The sequence below is a fragment of the Camelus dromedarius genome, chromosome 2, assembly GCF_036321535.1.
Source record: "Camelus dromedarius isolate mCamDro1 chromosome 2, mCamDro1.pat, whole genome shotgun sequence".
NCBI lineage: Eukaryota > Metazoa > Chordata > Mammalia > Artiodactyla > Camelidae > Camelus > Camelus dromedarius.
The window spans coordinates 51,283,100-51,308,516 of record NC_087437.1 but is presented as its reverse complement, the minus strand read 5'-3'; the positions used below and the strand labels follow the sequence as shown (position 1 = coordinate 51,308,516).

At 38.7% G+C, this 25,417-nt stretch overlaps 1 protein-coding gene across 8 annotated transcripts in view; it reads left to right on the top strand.

Moving 5' to 3' along the window:
• The first annotated feature begins 4,691 nt into the window (after positions 1 to 4,691).
• The window catches only part of ABCC5 (ATP binding cassette subfamily C member 5), a 75,529-nt gene continuing 54,803 nt past the window's right edge, over positions 4,692 to 25,417 (top strand). For 4 of the 8 annotated variants that reach the window (XM_031452245.2, XM_064493313.1, XM_031452242.2 and 1 more), the window contains exons 1-2: positions 4,693 to 4,822; positions 8,038 to 8,221. In XM_031452245.2, coding sequence (XP_031308105.1) covers positions 8,093 to 8,221 — 129 coding nt within the window. In that variant the 5' untranslated portion in view covers positions 4,693 to 4,822; positions 8,038 to 8,092. Of the gene's footprint in view, positions 4,823 to 6,648; positions 6,713 to 6,843; positions 6,954 to 7,719; positions 7,773 to 8,037; positions 8,222 to 25,417 lie in introns of those variants that run through there. The other 4 variants (XM_010976365.3, XM_031452210.2, XM_031452205.2 and 1 more) reach the window with 4 other exon arrangements.

The window sequence follows — 25,417 nt, the reverse complement described above, 5'->3', positions numbered from 1 at the left end:
AGAGGAGGGTGTCAGGGGGCTACTGCAGTAGAGCATTTCTTATGACAATGAATGGTACCACCATCCATCCAGTTCTGCAACCAAAAACCAAGGTGTTAACCATGACATCTCTCTTTCTCATCCCACCATTTCCAATCCATCAACAAGCTTTGTTGATTTTACCTCTTAAATTTCTCTTGAGTGCATCCACTTCTCTCCATCTTTTCCACCACAATTCTAGTCCAAACCTCCATCCTGGATGACAACAGTCACTCCTAGCTAGCCTCTTCTCTTCCATTCCAGCTGCCTCTAACTCTTTCCCCAGTCTGCTAGCCACAGGGAAGTTTTCAAAATGCAAATTCGAATTCTTAACCCTTAACCCATTCACCTTTTAAAACCTTTCAATGATTGCCTTTTGCCCTTACCTTAAAGACCTACAACATGGTCCACTTTTGGAGATCTTTCCTTCCTTCTCCCACCGCCTGGTCTTTATTTTTCCCTCTGCTTGGAGTGCTCTTTCTTCTGCCCATTTCCACCATCTTCACCTTGCTAACTCCTACTATCCTTCAGATGTAACATTTGCCTTTCCTTTCTGGTATATACCATCATTGTAGTTTCAGTTTGGATTAATGTTTATCTGGGACTCTAAACCCCATGAGGGCAGGATACTTGTCTATTTTAGCTCCATTGTATCTCCAGTAGTGAATGACTAAGTGTATTTAGTATATTTACACAACATACGTATATTTAAAAATACATACAATTCTGCATTGCAACATAGATGCTCTAGCGCCTTGCCTGAGGGTTGAGAATGTCACCTCCCAAAACGCTTCACAACATAAATACACTTCAAAGAGGGGATGCTTTGCAATCAATACATGTGAATAAGTATAAGTCTTTGGCACAGGTGGTCCTTGGACAGGCTGAGATAGTACCATAGTGTATTGAGGCCTTGAACCAGGGCTGTATGGTGCTTATCCATTTTTAAAAAACCTATAATCAATATATTTGAAGTACTTCATGGAGATTTTTGAAGCTTTTATTTTACATGAAGGTATCAGATACATGGCTTTGGAGTAGAACAGTGTTTGAAGCATGGTTGGAAGTATGAATGTGCCCTGGCGAGGTGGTTGCGGTGTGCTGAGAAAAGTTTTTCTTATCTCACCAGATGGCCACATGTGCTTAAGGAATCTCAGTAGGTCTATATCTCTATATCTATGTTTATATATCTATATAAGTCCTCAAGATTTTTCTGTTAAATTGCACATACCCCACTGAGAGGAGAAATGGTTTGTTCCTATGATACTAAAACTTTTTTATTATGAAATACTTTAAGGCTACCAAAAAGTACAGCAAATGATATTAGAAACACCTCCAAGCTTTGTTAAATTTTAACATTTGTAAGTTATTTCTTTTTTAAAATATTTATTTATTTATTTATTTATTTATTTATTTATTTATTTATTTATTTATATTGAAGTACTGTTAGTTATAATGTATCCATTTCTGGTGTACAGCACAATGTCCCAGTCATGCATATACATACATATATTCGTTTTCATATTTTTTTCATTAAAGGTAATTACAAGATATTGAGCATAGTTCCCTGTGCTATACAGCAGAAGCTTCTTTTTAATCTATTTTTATATATAGGGGCTAACATTTGTAAATCTCAGACTCCCAAATTTATCCCTTCCCACCCCCTTTCCCCCAGGTAACCATAAGAATTTTTACTATGTCTGAGAGCATGTTTCTATTTTGTAGATGAGTTCATAGTGTCCTTTTTTTTCTTTTTCTTTTTTAGATTCCACATATGAATGATATCATATGGTATTTTTCTTTTTCTCTCTGGCTTACTTCACTTAGAATGACGATCTTTAGGTCCATCCATGTTGCTGCAAATGGCAAGTTATTTCTTAAAGAAATAAAATATTACAGAAACAAAGGAAGCCCCTATGTATCACTCTCTGATATTATTCCCCTTCCTGCAACACCAGAGGTAATTATACCTTGAATTTGTTGTTTATCGTGCCCAAGCCTGGTTTTACATTTTTAAATACACATGTGTGCCTCCATTAATGACATATATCTTACATGTTTACAAAATTACAAATTAATTATTTTTGCAAAGCTTTTTTTAAATAGAGGTACTGGGGATTGAACCCATGACCTCGTGCGTGCTAAGAAGAAACTCCGCTACTGAGCTATTCCCACCCCCCCAAATTAATTTAATTAATTGATACAAATAAGGTCATGCAATTTGAATCTTTTTGTTATTTATTTTTGCTCAACATTGTTTTGAAGATTTATACATATTGATACATTATAACCCTTATTCTTTAACAGTGATATAGTATCCTATTGTACAAACACCACAATCTTGTTCTCTTGTTCACTTGTTAATGAAATTTAGATTCTTCCCACTATTACAGATAATGCACAATGATCATATCTCCTTGTGCATATGTATGGAGATCCTTTAGGGCAGCTTTTCTCAGCTAATAGCATTAAGCCCTAATACCTTAAAGTATTCATTGTATGTAAGGAATTAACTTCTCCGCCGGGCATTTCGAATGATACTAGCTATGTGTTATCCTTGGGAGAATTGAGAAAACAGCCACTCAAATAATTTTTGGGTAGAACATTTAACTTCTACCAAAATCTGTTCTTTTCTTCTTCTACTGTAACAGAGTTGTAGATGGCTTTTGGCTGCCCAGCTGAAGATTGCATTTTCTAGCTTCCTTCTTAGTTGGATGTGACCATATGACTAAATTGTCACCAATAGAACGTGAGTGGAAATGATGTATGCTGCTAACTGGCTTGTGCCTTTAGGCTGAGTCACATCTGCTCCACACTCTTTTTCCTTCTGTCCACCTGCGTGACTGGTGGTAGCAAGGAGTAGAGAAATGTTTGAAGCCATATGGTGAACCTGACAGAGCCACCATCACCCTGGGTCTCCGACTGACTGCCGGGAGCAGAACTACACTGCTGATCTGGTATACTCACCTGAGACTTTTATGCAGGAGAGAAATAAGCTTCTTGAATTCAGGCCACTGAATTTTAGGGGTTTACTTGGGGGTCTGACAATACAGCCCATTTCCAACCTACTAAATTTGGCCAACTTTAATGTGGTTCTCTCACCCTTACTCTTCCAGCAATGTGTGAAATACCCTGTCTCTCTAGATCCTTGACAACACTTAATATTGTCAGGTTTTTACATTTACCTATCAGATGCACATAAAGTGGTATCTCATTTCTTTTTAAATCTCCATTTCCCTGGTTAGTAGTGAGATTGGATGTCTTTTCATATTTGAGTGGCTGCTCCAGTTTCCTTTTCTGTGAACTGTCTGTTCATATCACTTGCCAGTTTTCCCATTGGGTTATTAACCATTTCTTACTGAGTTATAGAAATCTTTTGTATATTCTGTATTAAAAACTTTGTCAGTTATAATTTGTGGTGTATGTTTTTACTTTATGGCATCTTATATAGAAGTTTAAATTTTAAGATAGTAAACATATATCAATCTTTCCTTTATTATTTGTTTTTGTATCTTGTTTAAGAAGTTCTCTATTCCCAAACTCACAAGGATATTTCATATTCTCTTCTAAACGTTTGAAAGTTTTCCCTTTCACAGTTAGGCCTTTGATCTACATGAAATTGATTTTTTGGTGTAGTATGAAGTAGTAATCCCTGAGTTTTTAAAAATATGGATAACCAATTGTTCCAGCACTATTCATAGAAACTTCTTCCTTTGTCTACTGATTTGTAACGTTTTCTCTGTTATAGAAGTTTACACATGTGCATGAGTCTGTTTCTAGGCTCTTTAGTCTATTGTATTGGTGTATTAGTCCATCTTTGTGCAAGAACACTGTATTAATACATACTTCAGCTGTATGATACATTGGTGTTTCACAGTAGCAAGTTGTATAAATGTGGACAAGTCACTTTCCTTGCCTTTTTAAAAAATTTAGTTTCTTAAATGGATAATCAGAATACCCCCACACAGGGCTGATATGGAAATTTTCTTAAAGAAGTATGTAAAGCACCAGATACAGAGTAGGTAGGCACTCAACACAGTAGTTATGTTATAATCATTGAAGGCACAGATGAAACACAAAAAGAAAGTAATCAATCTCTTTGGGAACCTCGGTTTCACTTAAAAAAAGAAAGGGATGAATTGGCATGCCGTTTCTAAGGCTCTTGCCACTCTGTAAACTGTGATGAGGGCATTTTATTATCTGGAAACCAGGCAGCACAACATAATGCGATGGGCAGTGGGATTAATGTGAGAAAGGTGATAGCACAGAATGCAGAGTCATGAGCAAGTAGTGGTAAAACGTTAAGGGCCACACAGATAGGATCTGGGGCTGGCTGGTTGCCAGGAGATAGAGGCTACCGATGACCTTCAGTGTTTTCTGGTGCATAAACGGTCACGCACCACCGTGGCGGATCTGCCTACAAACACTGGGCTGCCCGCCCACACAGGGCTGCTGTCAACCCTCCCTGCCACCCCTGGACACGGCCTCAGAGAAGATTCCAGACTGGCTCGCAGAAGCTCTGGGAAGGATGGTGCAGAGCCTGGAGCGCGCTGGAAAGGGGGAGCGGCCTGCACCTCCTCCAGGGCTTCTACGGGGCTTCTGGGAAATATAGTCCTTTGCCGGGAATCGCGCCTCAGGCTCCTGGAAGGTGGACTACAATTCCCTTCAGTCTTGGGGAGTCTTTGTGCAGCACGCCTGCGCAGTCTGGCGACCAATGCCGCTATAAAGGCTTGTTTTGCTCCGGGGCTAATGCTCGCGAGCGTGGTCGAGTGGCCGGCACGGCCCTCCTGGAGCTGGGGCACAGGTAGGTAGCGGCGACCGCCGCACCCCTTTCCTTCTCCCTCGGGTTGTCACAGGGCCCACCGCCGTGTGTCTCTTCCAGGGGTGGCGGGCTGCGATCGGGGATGCGAGCAGTTTGGGGGAAGCCAGAGACCTGAGAAACGGGGCCTGGCCTCCCTCTGGTCTCCCGCCGTCCCTTGCTCGAGACGCGACCCCCAAGAGCTAGTGGTGAGGTCCTGGCGTAGCAAGGCAGGTAGGGTGGGAATGAGTGGTCCGGGGTTCCTGCTACACCCGGCTGACACCACCAGGGGGTGCTGCGGCCGCGGCCCGTGGACGTGGGTCTCTATCACCTCTCCAGGCCCCAACTGGCCATGGAAACGCCCTAGAGCCAGAGCATCCTAGTTGAAAATGGCCTGAGAGAAGTCCTTATCCTCAAGGTTGTGGGAAGCCAGCCTGTGGCACAAGCCACATACCGGAGACTCTGAGCTGCCAGCGACCGCAGAAGTCATCCTCTCGTTTTTTGGCGAAGGGGTAGATGGAGGTTCGTGACAGAAGCACGCACAGCAAACCGTGGGCAGAGCCTGGATTAGAATCCAGATCTCTTGACCGTCGTCAGTGCCCTTTCCACTTTACCACGCAGAGCTGCATGGTGCTTTGTATTTATCACACAGGAGTGATTTGGTTTCTGCACAGACGTGGGGAGGCAGGAGGCACGTGGGCACAGGAACGACCGGCAAAGTTTCAGAGGGTTTTGAAGGAGAAGATGGTTAAGTTATTCTGGGGTCTCCAGCGTTAGTGAATGAAAGGTGCGGGAGGCTGGAGCACAACAGGTGGATTTTAGGAGGGTGGTTAAGTACCTGTCCTTGTGGTTCCAGATCTTTGCGTAGCTTCAGGGCTTGGAAGCAGATTCCTGAGGTGTCGGAAACAGGAATGTCATAGTGAAGGCAATTGGGAAGCACCAATCTGGCTACTTACAGGCTTTGTAATCCTGTGCAAACCCCCTTCCCCCATACAGTTTCATCTGCATTATTGTGCAGGAGAATGTCTACACTTTTATCACTGAAAGGAGAGTCTTGGTTAAAAACAAACAAACAAACAAAAAGGCAGCTGACCAAGTGGCCTCCATGCTATTGATTTTGAGTTCTGAGCACCTTAAAGAGGTTCTCCCACTTGGATTACTCTGCTAGTGCCATCATACAGCTCCAGCTCAACCATAAAAAAAAATCCCTTCCCTTTTCCCTCTCTTAATAGCTGGAGCAAGTTAGCATTTTAAAAAAGACTTTTAAACAACTCTAAGGGAGAACAAGAGAAAAGAGGAAACTAAAATAGTTTCCAGAAAAGTCTAGCCTGGTGGTCCTTCCGATCTGGGCCTTGTTTGTTTCCCAAACCTATTGGGCTTCCTAGCTCTTGGCTAGCCTCCGTGTGGGGGTGCCCTGTCTTATATCCCTGGTACACAGAAGATGGAATCCTCCTTATGTTCCAGGCCAAGAGATAGTAGCTTTGTCCCTGCACAAGGCCTGCCTTCTTTCATAGCTGTGCCTCTTTTCCCAGCAAATTAAAGAAGCAAGAGTGTTAGAGGGAACGGGAGGCTGCTCCCCACACCCTTCATACATAGAATAACTTCAGTAAAGTGTTGGCTTACATGAGTTCTTAGACAATTGAGATGATCCTTATGTACTTCCCGACATGGCATGTGGTACTGTGAGTGAGTGAGTTACTTTAGCCTCCTCCCTTTCAAACTCCCTCCCCTCCTCTTGCCTTTTTTCAAAGGAGGACAAATCTTTTCTGCTTTCACATAATCAGCTAGGCTGGGGAACCTTTGGAGGGGAGGGTTGGCCTTTGCAATCCCTGTAACAAGGAGGATTACTCTGATCTGCAGCTGCATCCTGACATTGAGGACACTGACAGATGCCAGGTCTGTTTATAGTGTAGGCTTAATGAGGTCTCCATGACGTGATTACTGTGCTCTTGGTTGTAAGCCGGGGTTCTCTATGGTGCAGTTTGTCATTGGACAAGGTGACTTTAAAGATAAGTAACTTAGCATTATTATCTCAGGGTACTTGAGCCAGACCTCTGAAAGGCAAGAAGTCAAGCTTTCTTTGTGCTGGAAACCCATCTCTGTGGAGGAGTTTGAGTCCTTTTTATTTAGAGGATTTGTAAGTGTTCTCCTTTTTTCCCTGGTACCTTAAAAAATGAATTGTAGCCATTGAATTTAGTCTACAAAGTTGTACTTTTAAGTCTCAGTGATAGCTAGGAATTTATGGAATTCAAAAAGCAACACAGCTACATTTTAATTTCTAGTGAGACCAGTATGAAAGGTGTTTTCTCAGCTTGTATCTGGGAAGCTTTGAACCATCTTAGAGTAGGGGAAATGTTTTGGAGAGGTATGTATGTGTTTTATTTTCTCAAAAGTAACCAGAGTTGATACCGGATATTGATTAGAGTTAATCAGGCTAGCTGAGGTTTAGAGCAGAGTTTCAGGTAGCTACTAGGTAAGACTAAGCAGAGCAGAGTGGGGAATTTGTTTTTGTTATTGTTTCTTAATAACAGCTTCATTGAGATATTTGTATACCATGAAATTCACTCCTTTAAAAGTCTACAACTTGGTGTTTGGTTAGTATATTAACAGAATTATGCAATCATCACCACTAACTCTAGAACACTTTCAGTACCCTGAGGAGAATTTGTTTTTAAAGTTAAGGTATAGTATTGTTTTGTATTTTAGCTATGCAGGTTCACAGAGCTTTAAAAACAACAGTTAACCATTATCTAATTATAAAAATACAAAGATGGGATATATCATTGTTAGAATAAGTGTTTTATAAGTTTTCATTTAGTAAAATTTATCCATTTTACAATTGTGGAATTTGTAATGCTTGGAACAAACTTAAATTGTTTCCAGAAAGCCTTTTTTTTTTTCAGGCCTATCTAAATGCTGTGTACATTGTGTTTGAACGTAGTTGAAGGTGAAGAGGGTAGGTGTCTCTTTACTATGTTTATTTTTTGCTTGTTTGTTTTTCCCTTAGAAGTGGGAGGAGAGAATTCTTGAGTCTCTCACACGGAATTTTTTCTATTGAAAAAAGAAAATGGTACATGAACATTTTTTGAAAATTTACGTTTATAGTTATAATAACAGAAAACTGTAATGCTTTTGTTCTTTTTTCCTACTTCAAAGCACTTTTTGCTTATGATTAAGCACAATTTAGGAAATATCTGTCCTTGATGAATTTTTAATTTCAGAAGTTCTCAAGTGGAACCAAGAGCCTGTGAGCCCTGGCACCATCACTCAGAGAAGATGAAGGACATTGACATAGGGAAAGAGTATATCATCCCCAGCCCTGGTTATAGAAACGTGCGGGAGAGAACCAGCAATTCGGGGCAGCCCAGAGACCGTGAGGACTCCAAGTACAAGAGGACTCAGCTGGTCAGTACTGCCTTTCCTGAGTCCCTCTTACCTGCTTGTTGTGCTCCACCCCACCTTCTCTTTCCCCATGATGCATAATTTAAAAGAAGTTTCTTTTTCTTTATCAGCTTTAGGTCACTGTTAAGAATTTATGGTTATTTATGAAAGAGGAGAGGTTGGCCCTCAGCCTCTCCTCTGTTTTTTCCCTTTGCGTTCTCCCCTCAAAAGGCTTTGCTGGAGAGAAGACAACTTATGAGTGTGGGGTGGGCTGAGGTGGGGGAAGGGCTGGGCAGGGAGCAGAGGAAAAATAAACCATTAAACTTCATTCATGTATTTAAAATCATTTTTTTCCTCGGCCTCTATGTTTAAAGTGTGATTCCTTTGGGGAGACTATTCAGTTTTGTTTTGTTTTGTTTTTTCCTCTTAACGGAGGTACTGGGGATTGAACTCTGGACCTCGTGCATGCATGTGCTCTGCCACTGAGCTATACTCACCTCCCCAGAGGCTATTCAGATTTCAGAGCATACTTGGAACAATTCTAGATTGTTGGAGGATATCAGTAAAATTATCAAGTAAATCCATGAATGTAAAGGAGTCTTTAGATAACAGTCTAGGTTCCTCCAAGGGAAATAATGAGTATACATTTTAAACTGGAAGAAATTTTTTTCTTCGAGGGGAAAAGACTGTATTTTTTCTTGAATTGCAGAAGTAACTAATAAGGAAGAATGGGGGTTGCTGGGTAGTAAGCTGAGGTTTGTGCTCTTGTAATTACTCTGTGAAAATTGGAGAAAGATTCGGCCCTGCATCTGACACTTGAGTTTCATTAGCCTGACATTACCTGTTCCTCTTTGCTGTGTGAAAGCTGTTGCCTTATTAACTGACATTGGCTCACCACCAGGTGTTTTCTGTCCCCACTGTATGTTATACAGTGCTTTCCCATTCAAGCCTCACTTTGGAGAAACATAGATTTAATGGAATCAGTGTCAAATCCTTAAGGTGCCAGTTCTGTAACTTTGTGTTCTTTCATCTCAACCTTATGTTAATTAAACATGTATTGAATATCTTTTGAGTGCTAGACACTGTTAGTATAGTATTTAAACTGGAAAAAGTCACAAAGGTAACATTGGAGCAGGGCTCTGAAGGGTGATTAAGTGGGGATGCTTTCAAGCTACTTAAGTCATCTGTGCCTTAGTGGTTTTGGAATAAAATGATATTGACCTTAGAACCTAACTCATGGGATCCTTGAGGATTAAAATGAGCTAACACATATAAAATGCTTAGAATGGTGCATGCCACATAGCCTGTGCTCAAAAAATGTTACCTTTTATAACTAGTTGTCTGGAGCATAGGATGTGCATGAGGAAGTTCTGCATGCCACACTAAGGAATCTTGTAGTGTGGGCTTTGGGGAACTATAGGAGGTTACTGAGGAGGGTTTTTTTTTCTTTTAGCTTTTTATTTTGAGATAACTATAGATCCACATGCAGTTGTAAAAAAATAATACAGAGAGATCATATGTACCTTATCCAGCTTCCCCCAGTGATAACTTCTTGCATACTATAGTACAGTATCACAACAGGTTATTGATTGACATGGATACGATCTACCCACTTTATTAAGATTTCACCGGTTTTATGCGCACTCATTTGTGTATGTGTTCTATGCAGTTTTTTCACATGTGTAGATTTGTATGACCACTACCATGCTCAAGATACAAATCAGCTCCACCAAAAGGATCTGTTATGCTACCCTTTCAGAGCCACAGCCACCTCCCTTGGCCTCTCCCCCAATCTTTGGCAACCACTCCTCTGTTCTCTATCACTGTAATTGTTACTTTAAGAATGCTATACAAATGGAATCATATAGTATGTAACCTTTTTTTTTTCATTTTTCAGTTTTATTAGGTAGAATTGTTACAATTTGCACATATACAATATCATATAGTATATAACCTCTTGAGATTGACTTTTTCACTCAGCATAATTCCCTTGAGATCCATTTAATTTGTGTGTATCAATAGTCCTATCAATAGTTCTTTCCTTTTAATTGTGGGTAATAATCCATGTTATAGATAGACCGTACTTTGTTTAACCACTCATCTGTTGAAGGACATTTGGATTGTTTCTAGTTTGTAGCTATTACAAACAAAGCTGCTTTGAACATTTATGTATAGGATTTTGTGTGAATAAGCTTTCCAATTTTCTGGGTAAATTCCCAGGAATGTAATTGCTGGGTCTTACGTTAAGTGTGTGTTTAGTTTTATCAGAAACTTCAATGCTCTTTTCCAGAGTGGCTGTACAATTTTACATTTCCACCAGCAATGTTCAAATGATCCAGTTTCTCTGCATTCTTGGCAGTACTTGGTATTATCACTGATTTTATTGTAGCCATTCTGATAGGTATGTCTGATAGCTCATTGTAGTTTTAATTTGCATTACCTAATGGGTAATGCTCTTGTGCTGAGATTTTTAAGACTTGATTTTTATCTTAGGGAGATTAGTTTTGAGGCAGTGTAGAAAAAACCTGTATGAGAGAGAGAGAGAGAAGAGAGAACCAGGGATCAGTCCAGAGGCTCTTGTGTCTGTCCACATGAGAGAGCCCAGGGGTCTGGGTCCAAGTGCAATAGTGAGGATGGAGGAGAGATTTAGGGGCATCTCTGAAAGGGGAGGGAAGCATTAGGGTACCTTGGATTGGTGGTAAGAATTTAAAACTATTGGTGGACATTCAGGAAGAGAAGGAGAAAGAGGTGAGAATGAGTTTGCTTCTGAATGTGTTGAATTTGAAGTGCATCCAGGTAAGATGATCAGTAGACAGAGCCTAGGCAGGAAGTCGGGTAGGGGAAAGGTTTTGGAGTCTTTAGTGTGTCTGTGTAGATGAAGCATTAGGAGTGAGCAAGCTGCCCATGGATGGCTTGTAGAGCAGGAAGAGGTAGAACCTGGAAAGGTAGTGTGTGGCCCTGTGAAATTTCTGGGGACAGGGGTCCTGTCTGGTTGGTTAGAGTAGAACTGACATTAGGATGTGCAGTGGCAGCAGCAAGTTTTTCCTTTGTAGGTAGAGAACTGGAGAGTCACTGTTGTGCCCTTTGTCCCCTAAGTTATTAAGTCAGGCAGCAGACAGCAAGTTTCCTTCATGTGACTCAGCCCTGTCTTGAAGAAACAGGAAGGCTGATACCAACCACTTTTATAAAATGTCAAGAGTCCACATGAATTTCATTTTCATTATCCTTTCATTTCCTAAACTTTTAAATTTGAATACTGTTTTTCTTTTTTTTTTTACCATATCCTGTACCCTCTGAACTTTTTTCTTAAACTATTTCTTTTAACCTACTGTTCTTTTTCCTTTTGCTCAGCCTTGACCTAAGCAATAGAATCGTAGGTTTATGCAACCTATTTTTTACACGTGTTAAAATGAATGTGTAACTATCAAGTGTTTTTAAATTTTACATACCACCCAGAACCTTCTTGCATATTACCTGTCTGAAACTGAAATTTCTTAAATATATTTATCTTGAACTTGGCTCATATGTTAACAGTTTGCTAATAGAGGGAATCAGCAAGATGACAAATTTCTGGTTCAGTGATGGTATAAAAACAGATAATTTAAGTATTTGGGATGTAGAATGGCTATATAAGTTTTTAAGAATGTAAGCAGATAATTGGGTAGAGATTATTATTTCGTGTCTCATGAGTCATAACCATCGTTTCTATATTAGTTGTTAGAGATGAAATCTGGGGCAGAACCTCCCAGATGCCAAATATACTTAATATTCATCAGAAATAAAAACTAGGGAAAAAAAAAGAAAGAAAAAACAGTACCTCCAAAAGTAAAAAAAGATAAGAATATATCTGTGACTCTTAATTGGAAAACAAGGTTTTATTCACCATCATTAGCCTTTGATAGGTCCAGTCAACATGTTTGCATGAAACTGTCAAACAGAAATCAGAAGCAAAGCACCAAGGAATAAATTCTGATTTTAAACAAGTCGGTGATTTTTTTTCTCTTAAGCTGTAAGCAAAGTTGCAGAGTACACAGTTTGCCCATTTCTTCATATTGTGACCAAATCTTTCTTTTGGAATACTCTTTGGGAAAATTGGTCTAATCAGTCACGCCTTCAGATATTTGTATCACATCTACTTAGAGATAATTAAGGTAAAAATGATGCATTTTCACACCTACCCTTTGTTTGAAACTATTAAGGTAAAAACTATGGCCACCCACAGTCTGATGATTCGCAGGCATCCTTTAATCCTGAAGTGCTGATAGGGGTGCCTTCTATGGCTGTTAGTTCTTTGAGCATAAGCACTAATCTTGGTTGGTGTTCAGCTGGTGTTATTTCAGCTCACATGAAGATTTACGTCCAGACCACTCCTTAACACTGTTCCTGTGTCTGCAGCTTAACTCCCCAGGCACAGTTCCTTTTCTTATCATTGCGTTCAGATAGACACATGTCGCTCACATAACTCCATGAGCTTTGGTTGGTTTGTTTTAAAATGTGATGTTTATTCATTTTTCAGTGCAGCAAACATTTGAGCACTCTCCAGGATGCATACACAGCCCTGAACGAAGTGGTCTGGTGCGGGTGAAGATAAATGGATGCTGGGCCAGCCCGCCCTCTGCTAGAAGCAACTCATGGGCATACACATAGATTACTATAATTTACATGCCACAGTAACTAATAAGAAGGGCAGAGTGCTTCTGTCTTTGAGATCAGGGAAGGCTTTAGGAGGAGGTAGCGCTTGGTTGGAGACTTGAGGAGTAGGTAGAATTTGGAGAAATGAAGAACATGCCTGGCAGAAGAAAGAGCTGTGGGTAGGACCAACTAGGTGCTGCTGGCTTTGAGCGTGAAGTGTGAAGTCACAGATGTAGAGGGATAGGTCCGCAAGTTCCACTTGATGTGTGTCCTTGAATAATAGGCCAACAAGTTTGGATCTTAGTTGCTTTAAATTAAAATTTAAGCAAAAGCAAGACAAAGCTATTTGATGCTTTTATAAGCTTTTTTATTGTGATGGTTGTTTCTTTTCTTACTGTGCTCAGGCCAAAGCCCAAAACAAGGTGACTTGTTTTTCCCTAGCATGTCTAATCTAGGAAAGGAGGAAACATGGAAAATAAGCAGAAGTCAACTAAAGTTCATGTGCCGTGATTACCACTTGCCCTTTCCCCCTCTTCTTTTAGAAGTGTACCACTGGTGCAGTTTGCTTTCTACCAAGTTAGAATGTTCTCCCTCTAGACAAAGTAACAAAGCAAGTATTCACGAAGTCCAGTGACCTTCACTTAGAGTCTCCTTTAGATCTGTGTTAGGCTGACACTTTTAACCTTGGTTGGTATGCTTATAATTAGTGAGTTGAGATACTTGGGTGAGCTGAAGTCGTATCCTAAAGATCAAGGATGTGGGTGTAATCTTTTAACAAGAAATATAATTCTAAGATATATTATTATGGAAGAATTCCAGTCTTATTATAGAAAATGTGCGAATTGTAGAAGATTATAGAAAAACCTTAAACCCTCTACCCAGAGACAACTATTGTTATAAAATAGTTTTGTCTAGTACATTATACTTTTAGAGAATTTGACTCTGAAAGCTTTCCTTTATGGGCTAAGGGTATGTGAATTTGTCTATGCCCTTGTGATTTCTGAGTCAAAAACATTACCTATGAGTCTCCTTGCTGTTAGGAAGCAGAGCAGGGTGAAGGAGATTAGTATATTTGCAGGCTCTGCATTATTTTTCTCTTGATTGGTACTCAGTGACTCAGCAGATTTTCTGGACAGTGATAGGATGAGTAAGAACACCTGCCTTTTTTTTTTCCTTTTCCCTGAAGGCATCCATAAAGCTGTATAAAGCTCAGTACGGTATGGTACGGTATCTGGCCTGGTGTCAGATGTTGGTCTCCAATAGCAGCCCAGAGCTCTCTGCTGGAGGTGACAACAGTGCTGCCATTGGTGCGCAGCCCAGGTGGCTCTCCTGTGTGGGGACTGAATCTCCAGCACCACAGGTCTCCTGAGGCTGGCCTGCTGCCTTGGTCAGGAGCCCTTTTACGCTGTCTGCAGCAGGGCTGCTGCTTCTTTCCTGGGAAATGCTGCTTAAGGGAAATAAACACAGCTTGTTGGCACAAGTTAAAGGAGCTTTCTGTCAAAAGGGAAGAAAAGTGTTGGAACCAGCTTCCTTTTTTAAAAAGCAGTTTTAAATACCCAAGGCTTTGTTTTGTTAAGATCTATAACTTGGAAGTTACAGATGGTTAATGAAAACTTTTTCAGTGAAATCTTGGTTGTGCCTTGAGGTAGCCTTCTGCTAATGCTTTCTTGAATGTCTCACTATTCTGTCCCTCCCTCTTTCTTAATCAAAAATAAAAAGGTCAATGGCAGGGACAGGAAATAGGGCTTCCGGAAGTCTTTGTGGTGGTTGAACCTATCAGTATCAAAATTAGGGACTAATGTGATGTTAATTTGGTGCACAGTTCACTAATTAGTAGAATTAAACTCATTAAGTCTATTCCTTCTCTCCTTATCCTCATTTTAGGGTGTTAACCTGTTTAGATAATTAGATGTTCTATATGTTTTAATTATTTAAGATTATTTTCTGAATTAACTGTTCAAAGAATCAACTTTAATGTGTTATTAGGTATCAGATGAGAACTTCTGTTTGCTAAAGCAGGTATGGTGTTGAGCAGTCACTTTGTTTCCTCAAATGTTGTATTCTCACAGTGGAAAAGTAGCCAGGCTGCACAAATCTTCACCCTTGCGTTTGCTGCTCACCGTTGTTAGCAGTTCCAGCCTGCCCTGCAGTCCAGGGTTCTCAGGATGGACCCACTAATGTCTTACACTAAACATTTAACATGGGCATACAGATGGTACTGGGCACTGAAGGGAGTTTCACTTACAAATTATATTTTAGCTTTTTTTTTTAAGCTATAGCCTGAAAATCTTGAGGGGATTTTGTCAAATGCAAGAGACCAGCATTCTACTATCTACATCAGTGGTTCTCAGTCCAGGCTGCATATTAAAATCACTTGAAGAACGTTTGAAAAAAAAATACTGATGTTCCAGATGAATTCAACCAGTCTCTGGGGTAAGGCTCAGGCATCAGTGTTGTTTTAAAGCTCCCCTGGTGATCCTCCTGTGTCGCCAGCACCAAGATAGCACAGAATAAAGTCTCTTGTAGCCCCTCACCCCCTGGGGCTCTAAGTGTTTCCCATGTCTTTTTTTCCCCCTGTGATTTATTTTCAGTTTAATCCTTTGAAACCTTATCATTGTAATAACAAAGTTAATCTCACACCCCAATGTAATAGGAACTTTGAAAAAGTTCCTTGGAATTTAGCTTATGAATCAACTGGAAGCCTTCAAATTCCTCCTGATCCTGGGTTAATGCTAGATTATGAACTGCGGAAAGATACCTATTTCACCGTGACGGTGGTGTTAAGTTATAGCACTTGGCTTTACGTATTTTTTTACTCTTGTGAATTATATGAATATCTGACCCTCCGCATGAGAGTAATGCAGCCTAGTTACAGCTGAGTGAGCTGAGGTACAAGTTAATTCATAGCCTTTGAGCAATAGGACAGAGGTTAGCAGGTTCCCTGACTTTGAATAGTGAGCTCTTTCTACTATATTCTGCTTCCTTCCCGTGAAGGTTATGTTCTAGAATTTTGTTGCTCCCTTTGGAAGTTCTTAAGGGAACTGCTTGCGACGGTCAGGATCACGTTAATAACCCATTGGACTGAGGAAGTGTGGAGAATTGGGAGAGGGAAGATCCTTCGTTAGTGTTCTTTTAACTTGCTGGAGAATGGGAAAGCCTGGAGTCAGCTGTTCTTGGGAGGGCATCAGCTTTTTCTTTTCTTTTTTAATTTAAAAGAAAATTTAACTTTCTTTTTAATTTAATTTTTAACATTTTGAGTCTCTTGAAACCTGTATCTGACTGTACCCCTTAAAAGTTGGTCTTTCTAGGGGGAGGGTATTGCTCAGTGGCGGAGCCCATGCTTAGCATTCACGAGGTCCTGCGTTCAATCCCCAGTACCTCCATTAAAAAAAAAAAAGTTGGTCTTTCTAGATATTTGTCATAAAGGCAGCTGCCGGTCTGGGACATCTACAGAGGCCTGTCCATTCTAATTGTGCCCCAAGTACTGCTTTCTTTGTGGGGTGTGCCACACGGGAGGATTGCAGCCTTTAATCCCCTTGGAAGCTGAGAGGTGCCTCTGCACTGCGGGTAGTTTTTGAATCTCTGCATTCAGGAGCCTCTTGGTTGAGTCCGCAGCCCCAGGTTTAGGAATGCTGCCCTGCTGTTGTCCTGCTGTCCAGAAGGGATTGTTCAGCCTAGGGAATGATGTCTGGCCCCTGGTATCTTGTCCCAGGGGCCTCTAGGCAGGGGAAAGACCACGGTTGCCCTGTCAGCAGACATTATGCTCTGGCGGCCTGTTAAAAAGAGCTGGGACAACAGATAAACGGAAGCCATCCTGTGTGATAGTGGGCTAATTATCACAGCCCCTGGAGGGTCTTAGCCCGCACAGAGGAGGGAGGTCTCTTGTGCAAGCACCTCTGTTTGCTTATGGATGGAAAGTTCCGTGTTTCTCTCACCAGCTAGGCACGTAAAGGACTGTGTTTCCCTGACCTTTGTTTGAACCGTTGCAGAGTCTGAATTTCATTGTCCCCTTGTGGTTTCCCAGTGTCCCAACCCCCTACCCCCACTCCATCTCCATCCCCTTGGTAGGAGGGAAAAAATGCTCAGTGTCTCCTAGCCACAGAGTCCTCAGGAAGATACAAATGGCAGCAGTATTTCCTTGTTTAATGTTTTCCCAGTTCCCAGATCAAGCAGTACTTTTCCTTTTGGAATGAATCAGCTGCTGCGGATGCCTCTCTGAGGCCATGTCATCTGGCCACGGAGAGCCCTTCAGTCTGCAGGGCCCCTTAAGAGAAATAAAGAGAAATGCATGCCCTCACCCTGTCTCAGGAGAAGCTTTAAAATGTTACTGCTAACTGCTATATATAAAATAGATAAACAAGTTTCTACTGTAGAGCACTGGGAACTATATTCAATATCTTGTAGTAACCTACAATGAAAAGGAATATGAAAAGGAATATATATATGTAAATGTATGACTGAAACATTATGCTGTACACCAGAAATTGATATAGCATTGTAAACTGACTATACTTCAATTTTTAAAAAATTGTGCAAAAAAGAGATTTAAATTATCATAACATAAAAAACAAATACACCTCATAAAATACATCTCCCTAGATCAGCATGCATCAAGTACTAACCATGTTAGCTGTTTAGCTACCTAGGGCCACCTTAGTGCTACTGAGGTTTGGGGTCAGATAATTCTTTGTTGTCGGGGGGCTGCCCTGTGCATTATAGGATGTTCAGCAGCATCCTTGGCTTCTACCCACTGAAGGTGCAGTTGTGACAACCAAAAATGTCTTCAAATATTGCCATATGTCCCCTGGGCAAGCTAAATCACCCTCACTCGAAAACTGCTGGGATATGCTGTACAAAACAAAACACACCTGTAGGAACTGGGCATTTGAAACGTGGCCAGTCTGAATTGAGAGGTGCTGTGTATATAAAACACCCCCCCCCAGATTTCTAAGACTTAGTACAAAAAAAGAATGTAAAATATCTCAGTAACTTTTTTTTATTACATGTTTAGAAGATAATATTTTGTATATATTGGGTTAAATAAGGTATATTATTATAATTAATTTCACATGTTTCTTTTTACTTTTTTAACGTGGCTACTAGAAAACTTAAATTACATTTGTGGCTTGTATTCTGTCTCTATCGGACAGCCCTGCACTGGAGTGTTGATCAACTTGTCGTTTAGCTGTTAATCTTGTATTAGGCATTTAGTTCCCAGTAAACCGTTGGGTTTAAATTTTATTTTCGTTTGGAAAATTTTCCTTCCTACGGTAATATTATGGAGACAAAGCGTATGTGAGTTATTACCTGTGACCAGTTTGCTCCCCTGAGTACCTGCCAGTGACGTATTAAAAAATGCCCAAACGATGTGTGTTTGTCTTACGTTTCCCTCCTTCTCGGGTTGGATTTTATCTCTTTTTCTTATTAAGGTGTATGTGGTTGTATCTTAAAATTTAGTTTTTATTTCTTGATTGATGACATTGAATTTAGAGGCTGAGAGATAGAAGCTTTTGAACCAATTTAGTAGATTATTCAAGATTTTGACCTTTTATAAATACTAGAATATAACCTGCATGAAGGCAGTGATTTCAAAGTACAGGTCTATTTTTTCAATCCTGTGTCCCCAGCACCCACAGCAGTGCCTGGCACATAGTAGGTCCCTCAATAAATGCTTGTTGAATAAATGGATAAAAAATGTTATTCAGTGAAAGCTGGCTGTTCAAAATATGTTATTATTTTGGTTACCTTGTCACTTCTTTAGCTTTATTCTCCTCCTTAATGCTAATTTCATTACACAGAAAGTTTTTCTTTTTATATTTAAGCCTGTCCATCTTGGCTTTGATAAGATTCTGGCTTTGGGACAAAATGGAGACTATTGTGCTTCCATGGGTGTGCTAAATTTCCTGTTTAATTCTCTTCTATTTATTTCATTACTTTTATGTAACTTTTGGGGTTAATCCCAAATGGATTAATGTATGGTGTGAAACTTGGGTCTCAATTAATTTATCTCCAGTCTGTTTTTCATTTGTCCCAACAGTATTCGCTCAATCATATTTCCCTATCCTGTTATATTATTTATGTGTTCATATAGTAAGCCCATATAGCTTGAATATATTAAGTCTTTTTTCTTGGTTCATTTCCATTTTTAATCCACTCAGTCTTAGAATGTTGACAACTCGCTTCACAGAATGTTAATGTGGTAGAATAAATTTGTTTCTACTTTAAACAGACATTTTTTTTTTTTCCTGGCCTACAAGGCCAGGTAAGCTTTTTTGGGAAGCCTAGAAAGGAAGAGAAGTTAGGGATCCAACCGAGCAGTTATAGTATGAGACATTTATGCAGTTACTGGCAGGGTAGTATAAAGACGCTTTTATTTTATTTTTAAATATCAGTCTATAATGTATTCATCTTTTAGCATCTGCTCATCTTTGGCTAAAAAACAACCAGGAAGTGCCTTTTTACAATTAAGTAAAATATTTACATTCTAGTGTTCTAATTGTGACTTTGACTTTGGAAACTACCATTTGCTTATAATGAGGTTAGTTAGGAGAGTCAGAGTTAGAGAGCCATAGTTTATTTTAATCTGATACTCACCCTGGGGAAGAGAGGAGAGCTGTCTGTAAGGGCACATCTGAGGTCATCTTGTACAGTGATGATTTATTTGCTTGTTTTTCCTTTGAAAGGCACATAGCATAGTGATTAAGGGTCTCAACTCTGGAGCCTGGATTCAATCTCTCTGCTTTTCAAGGATCTCTTCAAATCTCTGCTGCTACTTGCCATCTAAGTGCCTCAGCTATAAAATGGGGGAAACTTCATAGGGTAGTTATGAGGATTACAAAAGTTAGTATCTGTAAAGCATTTAAAGCAATGCCTGGCACATAGTAAATGCTATGTTGGTTTATAGTAAGTTCATTTGCCCATATTTTCCGATCACCTTCAAGTAAGCATTTGCCTTTATAAGTACACGCTAGTCAGGAGATCTGGCTGTAAACAAGGAAGATTGCCCTAGCTTCCCCTATTTCTTGCTAATGTTCCAGTGTATGTGGGATAGAGGCAGCCTTAGGTCAGCAAAATAGATCTGAAAGTACTAAAACTAACAGCAGTTCTCTTCACCCCCGCCTTTTTTTTTGGTTTGTGAGTGAGGTAATTAGGTTTATTTATTTATTTGTTTAATTGAGGTACTGGGGATTGAACCCAGAACCTCGTGCATGCTAGACAAGCACTCTATCACTGAGCTATACTTTGACCCCCTAATAGCAGTTCTCTTTTGCGATAATACTGGAGTACATAGTCTATAATAAAGTTAATTAAGCAAACTGGATAGATGTCTAATTCCTAGGAGCTACACACTTTAATCTTATAATCCCACTGATGGAATTTATCCTAAGTAGTCCAGAAAAAGAAAAATAAACTGTAATTGTTTATTGTACTATTAATAATAAGCAAAACAGCAGAGAAACTAAACGGAAGTGGATTGGTTAAGAAGATTCCTTAGTGGTAGGTATATCATGCAGCTTTAACTGATAATAATACAGATTGTAAGGCAACATGGAGGTTTTCTAAGTGACACTTGAATAATAGGTACCAAGCTTTGTACTGTGCTAGGGGCCAAGGATGCTTTTAGCAGAATCATCCCACTGCAGTGGTCCAGTGCAGGGAAGACATAGGAGAGAGGAAATAAATTCCCTGAGCTTGAAAGAGTCAGGGAAAGCTAAAGGAATGAGGAAATAGTTGAGATAGGCTGTAAGATTTATCAGATGGATAAATCGGTAATATAGTTAATACATATTAAATGTTTGTTATAGACCCAAGACTTTGCTAAGCACTTCTCATTATCCCATTATTTCCTCTCAATGCTTTGTGGTACATGCATGTGCCATTGTAAAAATGAGTAAACTGAATCTTGAAGTGGCTAGGAACACGCTGAAAGTTGGTGATAGACTTGGCCTGTTAGCTCATGCCTGTCTTCTAAAATCTATGTTCAAAATCACTATGGAAAATTTTTTTTATGGATTATTAATACTTTAAGACCATAGTTTTATTGGAGTAAGGGGATTTTTCCATTGATTTTCTTGGTAGTTTTATTTTATTATTTAAGAGTTCTTGCCAATAGCTAACTACCTGTTGCTTATTGTTTTGAGAGCCCTGTCTCTGAAGGAGGTAGGTGCAAACAGGGAGCAGGACTCTTTCCTTCAAAACAGAGGATCCCACATAGATCTTCTCATCTCCATCAGATATTTCATTGTCTTAACCTTGGCAAGATATGACAAGATTGACAGTTTGGGAAGTAGTTTAGGAAAGAATAGCAAAAATATTATGTGACTTGGAAAGTGGATTGCTTAGAATGACAACTTTTGATTATCTTAGATCAACAATGTAGACCTCTCTATACCCTTACTGTGAGAATTCCTACTCCATGTTTTATCATTATATGATAGTTTAAGGATTAGTTCAAACACTTTTTCAACCACTTTCATGGAGGGTTATCTTTGTCAGGATAAAATTATACTGAGTGCCTTGTTCTAAAATCTAAAATGGTGCAAGAGCCCTCAGTCTGATATGTTACAGGCATTTGATAATGCTGGAATAGTACTCATGATATGCCTGAGGGAATGAAACCTTGCCTGCCCGCTCTCTTCTGAGTCTTTTTTAAAGAGCCTTTAAGTTTGGCATCTCCACTGCAGGAACTAACTTACTACCCAGTAGGTGGTACAACATGACATGATTGTATATAAGTCAAAGGAACAAAACTCTTAAGAGTATTTTGTTTATTGTTGTTGTTAAGTCCATTCGCTTTCCTATTCATAGGTTTTGATGCAGGTTGTAACTAAGTGTTTTAGAGATGAAGAAAATGAAATTAGTGTATTATACACATAGAAATTGGCATATTTTTATTCCCAGTATCTGAAACAGTATTATTGCACATAGATACTCAGTAAGTTATTTATTGAATGAATGAATGAATGAATGAATGAAATAAGATGTAAAGATTTTATTTTTCTCTTAATGCTACTGTGCCGTTCTTATGTAAGAATATGAATGGATGGCATACCAAATTTTCTTTTTCTGATGCCGTAATGTCAAAAGATGTTAATGAAACTCTCCTAACTCTTGAACTTAGTTATCTTGGAAAGGCAAAAGAACTAGAACAGTTAAGCCAATTTTGCAAATGAAGAATAAAGGTGGAGATACACTGTGGTGTTTTAAGACTTACTGCGTATCTATAGTAATCAAGTTAATGATACCTTTGAAGAGACAGACAAATAGGTCAATGGAATAGAGTTCAGGAATTGACCCACACAAGTATGGTCAATTCATTTTTATATAAGTGCAAAAGCAATTTAATGGAGAGATGATAGTCTTCAACAGATGGTGTTGGAACAATTGATACATACAGGCAAAAAAGTAAGCCTTTGCCTAAATCTCACACCTTTTACAAAAATTAACTCAAGGGGGATCATAGATTAAATGTAAAACTGAAACATTTAGAAGAAAATATAGAAAATATGACCTAGGGTTAGACCTAAGAGTTCTTAGGCATAACACTAAATGTTCAGCTGTTAAAGACAAAAAAAATCAATAAATTAAACTTGATCAAAATTTAAAACCTTTGCTCCATGAATGACTCTATTAAGAGAGAAAATACTTTCAAATCACTTGACAAAGGGCTTGAATCCATAATAGATAAAGAACTCTCTAAAATCAACACTAAGAAAACAACCCACTTAGAAAATGGGCAAAAGACTTAAACGACACTTCACCCAAAGGATAGAAATGAGCACAGGAAAAATGTAAAATATCATTAAGCATTAGGGTAATGCAGATTAAAATCATGCTGAAATACTAAGCCACACCTATCAAGTGGCTAATATGAAAAATAATGACGCTACCAGGTGATGAGGAGCACGTGGAGAAACTGGATCTCTTATACATTGCTAGTGGGAAAGTGAAATGATTCTGTGACAGAGTAATTTCAATGACAACTAACGTTTGAATTGTGAGTAATGTCAGGCTGCTTTATATACTTCTCATGCAACAAAAAAGTTAAAATAAAGAGTGAGATCTCCATTACCATACAGATTTGCAGTTGGTATATTTTCTGAGGTTAAATTACAGTTCCAGCAGAGTGTTTCAGAACCTCAATGAAGTACAATGGAAACTTCCATATTTCAAGACCCATTCATTTTATTTTATTTTATTTTTTATTTTTAAAAATTGAGATATAGTTGATTTACAGTATTATATTAGTTTCAGGTGTACAACATAGTGATTCAAAATTTTTATAGCTTATACTCCATTTATTATTTATTATAAAATATTGGCTATGTTCACTGTGCTGTACAATATATCCTTGTAGCTTGTTTATTTTATATATAGTAGTTTGTACCTCTTAATTCCCTACCTGTATCTTGCCCCTCCCCCATTCTCCCCACTTTAACCACCAGTTTGTTCTCTATGAGTCTCTTTCTTTTTGTTATATTCACTAGTGTGTTTTATTTTTTAGATTTCACATGTAAGTGATAGCATACAGTAGTTGTTTTTCTCTGACAGATTTCACTAAGTATCTGTCTAGGTCCATCCATGTTATTGCAAATGGCAAAATTTTCTTTTTCTATTGCTGAGTAGTATTCCAGTGTGTGTATATATATATATCCCATCTTCTTTATCCAGTCATCTGTTGATGAATACTTAGGTTACTTCCATATCTTAGCTATTGTAAATAATATTTCTATGAACATTGAGGTTGTGTGTATCTTTTTGAATTACTGTTTTCATTTTCTTCAGATATATACCCAGGAGTGGATTTCCTGGATCATATGGTACTTCTATTTGTAGTTTTTTGTTTTTTTTTAATGGAGGTACTAGGAATTGAACTCAGGACCTCTGCATGCTAAGCATGCACTCTACCACTGAGCTATATCCCGCACCCCCTATTTTTAGTTTTTTGAAGAACTTCCATATTGTTTTCCACGGTGGCTCCAGTATAGATTTCCACCAAAAGTGTACAAGGGTTGGTTCCCTTTCCTCCACAACCTTGCCAACATTTGCTATGTGTGGTCTTTTCGGTGATAACCATTCTGACAGGTGTGAGGTGATATCTTATGGTTTTGGTTTGCATTTCCTTGATGATTGGCAATGTTGAGCATCTGTATGTCTTCTTTGGAAAAATATCTATTCAGGTCATCTGCCCATTTTTTAATTGGGTTGTTTGTTTTTTTGATATTGAGTTGTATGTGCTGTTAATATATTTTGGATATTAAGCCCTCATCAGTCATAATAGTTGCAAATATTTTCTCCCATTCAGTAGGTTGTCTTTTTGTTTTGTTGATGGTTTCCTTTGCTAGGCAAAAGATTTTAAGTTTAATTAGGTCCCATTTATTTACTTTTGGTTTTGTTTCCTTTGCCTTAGGAGTTTTATGGTTTCCCTTCTTACACTTAGGTCTTTAATCCATTTTGAGTTTATTTTTATATATGGTGTGAGAAAATGTTATAATTTCATTCTTTTACACGTAGCTGTCCAGTTTTCCCAGCACCACTTATTGAAGAAACTGTCTTTTCTTCATTGTATATTCTTGCCTCCTTTGTGGTAGAATAAGTTAAAAGATCCATTCATTTTAGAAATACATACTGATGATAGTTGTACAACATTGTAAATATAAGTAATGCCCTCAATGGTACACTTAAAAATGGTGAAAATGCCAATTTTTATGTTATGTGTGTTTTGCCACGATAAAAAAAAATCCATTTGAGTGTGTCATTCAGTAGCTGGCTCCTAACTTTCTTTTTTGTTGTTGTTAGGTTTTTTTTTTTTTTAAATGGGAGTTAGTGGGGATTGAACCCAAGACCTTGTGCATGCTAAGCATGCACTCTACCACTGAGATATACCCCCAACCCAACTAACTTTTAATTAGAAGTGACTAATCTGCAATGTAATGACATAATAAGGACAAGTGTCAAGAGAAAATCTAATAGACTTCTGTGATGCCTTCCAAGAGATAAGTACACTCAACTAATATCATATACTTGTAGATTGATTTTCAGTATTTGGCAGTACCTATCTGTGTGAAAAGATTTTTCAAAGATGAAATTATAAAATCTCATTACAAAGTCAGCATTAACTGATGAAGATTTGTAATCAATTTAGATGAAAGGGAAAACTAGTTTAAATCCCAGTTTAAAAAGTAAAGTGTTATTCCCCTATGAAAGAGCTTCATTTTTCTCATTAGTAGACCTGTATCACAAAAATATTGTGCTGAATTGTTATTATTGTATTTTGAATTTGCCAGTAAAATTTTGTAGAAATTTATTTTCTTTGGTAACATAAGTACCTACATAATATCCTCTATTTTGTCTCTTAGCCCCACAAAGCCTAAAATATTTACTATCTGGACCTTTACAGAAAATTTTGCCAACCCTTACCTTAGAGGATTGATGTTTCACTGTTTCTTCTTTTCTAATTTATGCTTTGAAAACCACAATTTCTCTCTGTGCTCCACTTTGACTGCATTCCACAAATTTTGATGTGTTATAATTTCTTGCCATTTACCTCAGAATATATATGCTAATTTCTATTTGATGTCTTCTTTA